This window comes from Oncorhynchus keta, chromosome 14, assembly GCF_023373465.1.
Source record: "Oncorhynchus keta strain PuntledgeMale-10-30-2019 chromosome 14, Oket_V2, whole genome shotgun sequence".
Lineage (NCBI taxonomy): Eukaryota > Metazoa > Chordata > Actinopteri > Salmoniformes > Salmonidae > Oncorhynchus > Oncorhynchus keta.
Window position 1 is genome coordinate 76,040,526 of NC_068434.1, and position 6,622 is coordinate 76,047,147.

At 38.5% G+C, this 6,622-nt stretch overlaps 2 protein-coding genes across 2 annotated transcripts in view; both read right to left on the reverse strand.

Moving 5' to 3' along the window:
* The window catches only part of dennd2b (DENN domain containing 2B), a 103,629-nt gene extending 101,881 nt beyond the window's left edge, over window positions 1-1,748 (reverse strand). The window contains exon 1 of the mRNA XM_052462605.1: window positions 1,194-1,748. The gene's annotated coding sequence lies outside the window, so the exon portion shown is untranslated. The remainder of the gene's footprint in view (window positions 1-1,193) is intronic.
* A 150-nt stretch (window positions 1,749-1,898) lies between these two features.
* Window positions 1,899-5,972, reverse strand: LOC118370898 (transmembrane protein 9B-like). Its single transcript, XM_035756134.2, has 5 exons — window positions 5,296-5,972; window positions 4,859-4,950; window positions 4,392-4,500; window positions 3,564-3,695; window positions 1,899-3,286 (listed from the first exon to the last, which is right to left on the reverse strand). Exons 1-5 carry the CDS (start codon window positions 5,371-5,373, stop codon window positions 3,131-3,133), a joined length of 567 nt encoding a protein of 188 aa, XP_035612027.1. The 5' UTR covers window positions 5,374-5,972; the 3' UTR covers window positions 1,899-3,130.
* Between the last annotated feature and the right edge of the window lie 650 nt (window positions 5,973-6,622).

Genomic DNA, 6,622 nt, shown 5'->3' on the forward strand with positions numbered 1-6,622 from the left:
ATTTTTGCCCATTTTAATGAAAAAATATTACATTAAGTTACTTAATTGTTCCTCAGAAATGATTTGATATTGATATAAAAACAGCTCCATTGGGCCTTTAAGAATTACAGGATAAACACATGCATGGAAATATTTATTCTCCCTTATGAAAGAGATTTCTATTCTGAGAATGGGCCCCTCCTTAACCACAGTATTTACTCAAGAGATGTCTAATAATTCATATTCTAAACATCGGAAATCATTGTATTGTTATAGACAGGAATAAATCATACCAAATAGCCCATCATCAATTTCAAGCACAGGGAGTAACTGCTCTGTAAGGACCTACCTATACACTTTATTATCTTGCATTTCAGTGGCATTGAAAGGTTTTTCCAGACAGCAGCCATAATGTTAGTCTGACCATTGTCAGACTAACCTTGGGAAGGTTCTGACTGAAGCTTCTCCTGGAGGGATGCAGCCTCTATGAGCCTTGAAACGATTCCCACTGTCTGACACTGAGGCACTGAAGGGGGGATTGAGGAGACAGACCCTCTCCATCTGTCATTAACCAAAGAGGGACAGATAAGAGCCTGGCCCTTAAAACACAGGATGGGTCCTATTAAAAGGAAGTACCTTGGAGTATTGTTTTTGTTTGGACATGCAATAATTCAGTTTGAAAGAGTTTCAGGTAAAAGAGTAGTTCTAATACTTTTACTTTCGTCCAGAAGCCTGCATTCCCTCAGACATGAAGCAACATTTTAATACTTCAATAAAAGCATACTGCAAAGAAATTCACCCAAATTGACTGATATTCAAATGGTAAGAATGGTACAAAAGATTCATATATTATTATTTCAGTTAAGATGCCAGATTGGGTATTTAGGGTAGTTCCTATAAAAGGCCTAAGGCGCCCCCTAGTTTATGTTCAGAGTACAGCACTTGATTTTGAGGTTACTGTATTGAATAAAACAATTTTGAGGAAACTGTTGATGGTCGTAGGTTATTAATTCAAACCAGCAAGTCACTCACATAAAAAATCTCAACCTTTTTGTGGCAATTTTTTATGATTTTCTGCATTACTGCCCACGCAAGTTTCATAAAACAGAAAATGCATGAATCAGTTCCATAAAACAGTTAATGCATTATATTACGTTAGAACTACAATATATGGGTTTACTTTATGAATAAATTAAAAGGAAAACGATCCTTACCTTATACTTTATACACTTATTGGAGTATTTTTCAACAATCCATTCTTTGACAACACAAATGTAGCTCTCTTGCCGAGTATCCTTAAATCTGAATTTTCTGCACCGAGTGTAGCCTACTTTTTTTCTGGATAACGGACTGCATGCATACAAAAAAATAAAAGGGGAGAGAACAGGAAACGATGACGACAGCTTTGCAAAAGTAATTGAAAAGTAAATAAATGGTCACTATTGTCTTGTATGATATCAACATACTGTCATTAGAGATCAATTTTATTTGCAAATTTATCCTGTCATTTTACTCCGTGTTCTATTGTTCAATGGTGAACTTGCGAAATAGATGGATTATTTTCGTTCAGATTTCGTGTCCTCTGGGGTATGTTATGAATGATGGATTTTTTTATGAATTAATACAATTTAAATCCATTGGTTATTTACATTTCTCATCAGTTGTAGCATTGATGTTTATCGCCCTATTCATAGCAAAGCCCTGTACTAGCCCTGTACTAAAATGATCATATTGATAGAACTCCGAAGGTACCTGCCATTTTGTGCACCTATCAATGTCTGCATTAGTGCAAAATGTTTTTTTGCGCCTATCAATGCGATCATCAATTTTGGCTAATGTATTTGACCCTTTATATTGAAGCACGACTCCTGGAGGATGGTCTAGGAATTTGACATCGTCAGCATTAAACAAATGCATCATAAATATTACAGAAATGTATTTTAAATGTGATGTTATCACAGATAAGACTTAACACTTTCATTAGGTCAACCAATAGTAGCATTTTCTACCCACTTTACAAACCCCCTAGCTATCCCAAATTATCATTAAAAAATGTTTTACATCAAAGACAGATGGTAGCATCAATACTGTCTAACAAAAGACAATGACAGTTATTTAAATTTTGAATAAAGGAGGATCTCATTCATGTATGATTCATGTCAAATGTATCTAAATGGAGAGGAGTAGATAGCTGAAAACAAAACAAGCAAGGTGCAGAGATGGTGTACATCTACTCGAGACAGTGACAGCCGAGGGCTCTGACTAACACACATATATTCAAAGGAGAGGACTAATGTTTACATTAAATGTACCATCAGATAACTGTCATTAACTGTCAAAATGTCTCCCAAATGCTACATTATACTTAGCCTTACAGGAGAACATGATACAGGAGTGTTCACACCACAAAATGCATACATCTGTACATCAACTGTTGTTTAGGGTAAAAGGTTGTAAATAAATGTATACATCACTTCTTAAAAACATGCTTTTGGACAAGAGACTGATGTTACACATTTTTACTGTTTCCAACTCATTCCCATCTTCTGTTGTTTAGGTAGCAGATGTTACATTTATTGTAGATGTTTTCATTAGTTTGAGTGATTAATTTTGGTATATTTTTTTGTTTGTTATTTACTCTACCCTCAAATGTCTCACCTAATTTCATTGGTGACTTGGCCAACATTACTGTTATCAGAAGCTACCAATATTACTGTAAAAGAGTGCACTGTCACCCATTGTTTCTACTTTATCAGAAACCAAATATCATCATCAGCTTGTGCAAAATGGCACGTATCATCCATTTGGGGGCAACAAACTAACATCTAACTTTCTATTAGTATTATTAAATCAGAAAGTATACAAAGTCATACAGACACTAGCATTACCTTAAGCCAAAGGTCTCAAATGCAACGCCCCACTTCAACCTACTGATGCAGAGACCCTTTACGATCACCTCCTGAATACATAGAGCTATATGATCACATTTCATGAAATACAGGTCCAGTTGAGGATCAAAAACACCAATAAGGATGAAGCTCGGAAGTTCGGGAAAGAATCAGACAAAATAGACAACAAAAAAGAAGAAGGAACACCCAGTCACAGTAACATTGTTTGCTTCACCCCGGGTTTTTGTTTCCTGGGGATGGGTTTAGCTGAGCACCACGTGGCGGTCAAACACAGACTTCCTCTGTTCCTGGACCTGCCTCCGCCAGCGCTGCTGAGCGTGCTCCACTTTGTTCAGCATGTTGGGGCGAGAGGCCGAATGAGACAATACGTTGTGGGCGTTGGCGAAAGGCTGCTGGTCCTGAACCCAAAGAGAAACAGACATTAGTGAGGAGGACAGTGAAATTGTGACAAGCTAGAGTTTACCTTTTTTTTTTAGAAACATTTCCAAACATAATTCTCTATGAGCTATTCATCAAATTTACAGCATGAAAGAAATCTGAAAACATCACCACATACATTGCCCCAACAAGTCACACGATACAAGATCCACAATCAAACAACAAAAATGTCATGGCTACAACTGCTTTGACTTAAAGGCCACCACTATAGTTGGGATGGGCAACATGCACACATACCCCAACATCATCATCATTCTGAAGCTGTGAGTGTCCAAAGAGCCTCCTCTTCAGCATGGGCTCCAGCAGGGTCAGGTACACCATGTAGAGGAACAGCAGGCCCAGGATGGACAGGTAGATTATGATAGTGACCTGGAACACAGTGGACACAAATCAAATTAACATTTTATTTGTCATGTGCCAAATACAACAGGTAGACCTCACCGTGAAATGCTTACTTACGAGCACTTAACCAACAATGCAGTTCAAGAAATGGAGTTAATAAAATATTTACTAAATCAAATCAAAAAGTTACATGTACAAGACAATAACGAGGCTATATACAGGGGGTACCGAGTCAATGTGCAGGGAGACAGGTTAGTCGAGGTAATTTGTAAAATGACTATGCATAGAAAATAAACAGTCAGTAGCAGCAGTGGAAAAACAAAGGGTGGGGTCAATGTAAATAGTCCGGATGGCCATTTGATTAGTTGTTCAGCAGTCAAACTCATTAACCCATTAGGCCTTGGCTGCCTGCAACCCATTGACTCCATTTCAGCTCCACAATAATAGACAAGAGTTGACTGGTTAGTAGCAGAGAACATGTGCCGATGCTATCCCACTTGGGCAACATTGTTGCGATATCCCATTGCCAAAATCGTAATGTCTCCTGTGTGTCAGGAACATTGAATAAAATTATATTTGAACCTACTTTGCCTGTTGTCCTTCTGCCGTTGGCAATTTAAGCAAAAATATCCACATGCAAGTATGAAGAATCATCTCCTCTCTGCTTTACCACATGACATGGCAGGATAGTAGATTAGATAGATTTAGATTTCCCAGACTTACCTTGATAGTTCCAGAACTCCTCTCCTCATATTTGCATTCACAACGCAGACAGTACGCCTCTACATCCTTTCCATCAACTGGCATTGGCTCCACAACATGAAGGCAGTTACTGAAAACAAATATACAATTAAATCAAAATATGTCTTTGAAAGCACAGTGAGGTTGAAGTCTGTAACAGTTCTCCAAATATGATTTGAGATCATTCATGACATTGTAAAATTACAGTTAGCCTACCCCATACGTTCACCACACCTCAGACAGTGGTCACGTTCCACTGCATGCATCAACCAAATGGTTGCATGCCACATCATAGACTGTCATCGATTGACAGATTGTTATAACATATAGTGTGGTTAGCAGATAGGTAAAATACCCATCCAGGCAATGTAAGCTCTGGCAACGTGGAACCAGTGGAATATGACCGGTATGTAATCATCTTTAAATTACATCATGACAACATAACATACCAATCCTTTAGAGATACATTTTGTTTGTAGATCTGTCCATCAATGTCTCTGTATGGTGGGCAGGTACATTTACACCGGATATCCTCTGAATTCTATGGGAAAAGGAGGGGAAAATGTTCAGGCTGTGATATCAGAAAACATGTAATGCCATATATGGTGATATAACTAGCTGCCTGCCTCCTAAAATAAGCTTACACAGCCAGTGGAATAATCATATTTACTGTAACTGTACAGAGCAGGTTACCAGCTAGCTAGTTAGCTAACGTATCCATTGACTGTCGTCACAAGGACATACTAGCCTGATCCATATTTGGCTAGCTAGCTAACAACAGTATCTAGCCAGCTGCTGCCTCAACACCTAGCATTAAACAATGTCAATATAAATAGCTTTTATGCATTTAAAGCAGATGAGTCATGTGAACAACAACAGAGCCTACCTTCGCATCCGTCGTCTGTATTGACATCAATAACAAACCAACAAGAGAGAGCAGTTTGAAGGCAACGCTCGACATCATTTTTCTATGTTGAAGTACCAGAATACAAGCTATTAAGAAACTGGAGAAACGATATACTGAAATCAGATACACGTTTTTTTATAACTGACAACAATTCTTCTGCTAGCATCAAACATTTCCTTCGACTGATCAGCTGACATCTCTTCCTGTGCGCGTAAATAGCATTCCCCAGGTCAACAGCTTGTCGGAACAAAAACCTATAGCAATGATGGCCTTTCTTTGAGGGTCCTTGCTATCCGGAATCCTTGGGACGTGCATACATACCCCTCTTAGATTATCTCATAGAACAAAGCGTATAAAATCTCCTAAACCTGCGTTTACACCAGACGTTTATCAAAAAACTATACGACGAACCATGGCGAAGTTAGAGCCTACAAAAAGACGTCATTACTATTTATCTTTACAAAGTTTTTAAAAGGTTACTAAAAGATAGCAAGATCGAATATCCGAGCTGACCTTTTAAAATGTTAACTTTATAAAGATAAATGTAATGGCGTATTTTTGTAGGCTCTAACTCCGTCATGGTTCGTCGTGTGATTTTGGATAAACGCCGAAAAATACAAGGCAGTTAACCCACTGTTCCTAGGCCGTCATTGAAAATAAGAATTTGTTCTTTACTGACTTGTCTAGTTAAATAAAGGTCAGATTTGACCGGATGTATAAACGTGAAACATCCGCTTGGCGTTTCCACTCACTACCAAATATGGAAGCCCTCTGGCCGGCAGTGGGAAAATATGGATTTGTGTTCCCAAACTAAAAATATGTTATGCAGACTTTACCCATTGCCAAAGTTGTAAGAAACCGCGTTTAGGAGTGCAAAGTCGAATTGAGTTATTGTACACGTACGTTCCCTAACGGAAATATGCAGAGGCCAATAGGATCTCCCTAACTCGTGCTTAGCTATGCCCAACTCCTTGCTTGTTCTCCCCACTATTACTTATTTGTTATTTGTTCCGATTGGAAACGACAGGCTGTGGCATTGGTTTAGTTATGCAAATCTTTGGTACTGGTTAGGGTAGCCTCGTCGCGAACCAGGCTTCCCGTGACAACGACGTGATTTTGGAGGTATGTCAACGCGAGACTATGGTACATTTAGGGTAGGGTCATCCCAAGGACGCCTGATAGCATTAACACTTCTGTTTTCTTACTGTCTCTGATTTCCCAATGCCTCTGATACAGTGCTGAAAATATAATCAATGTGAATTTTAAGTAATTACAATAGGTGACCGTGTGGCAGGCAATTTGTTGT

What these genes read in the sequence shown, in the direction of transcription:
- LOC118370898 (XM_035756134.2), bottom strand. Translation starts at nt 5,373, where the DNA reads ATGATGTCGAGCGTTGCCTTCAAACTGCTCTCTCTTGTTGGTTTGTTA. An exon ending in AATGTATCTCTAAAGGATTG is followed by an intron (nt 4,501 to 4,858) that starts GTATGTTATGTT and finishes ATTTGTTTTCAG; the next exon opens with TAACTGCCTTCATGTTGTGG. An exon ending in GGAGTTCTGGAACTATCAAG is followed by an intron (nt 3,696 to 4,391) that starts GTAAGTCTGGGA and finishes ACTGTGTTCCAG; the next exon opens with GTCACTATCATAATCTACCT.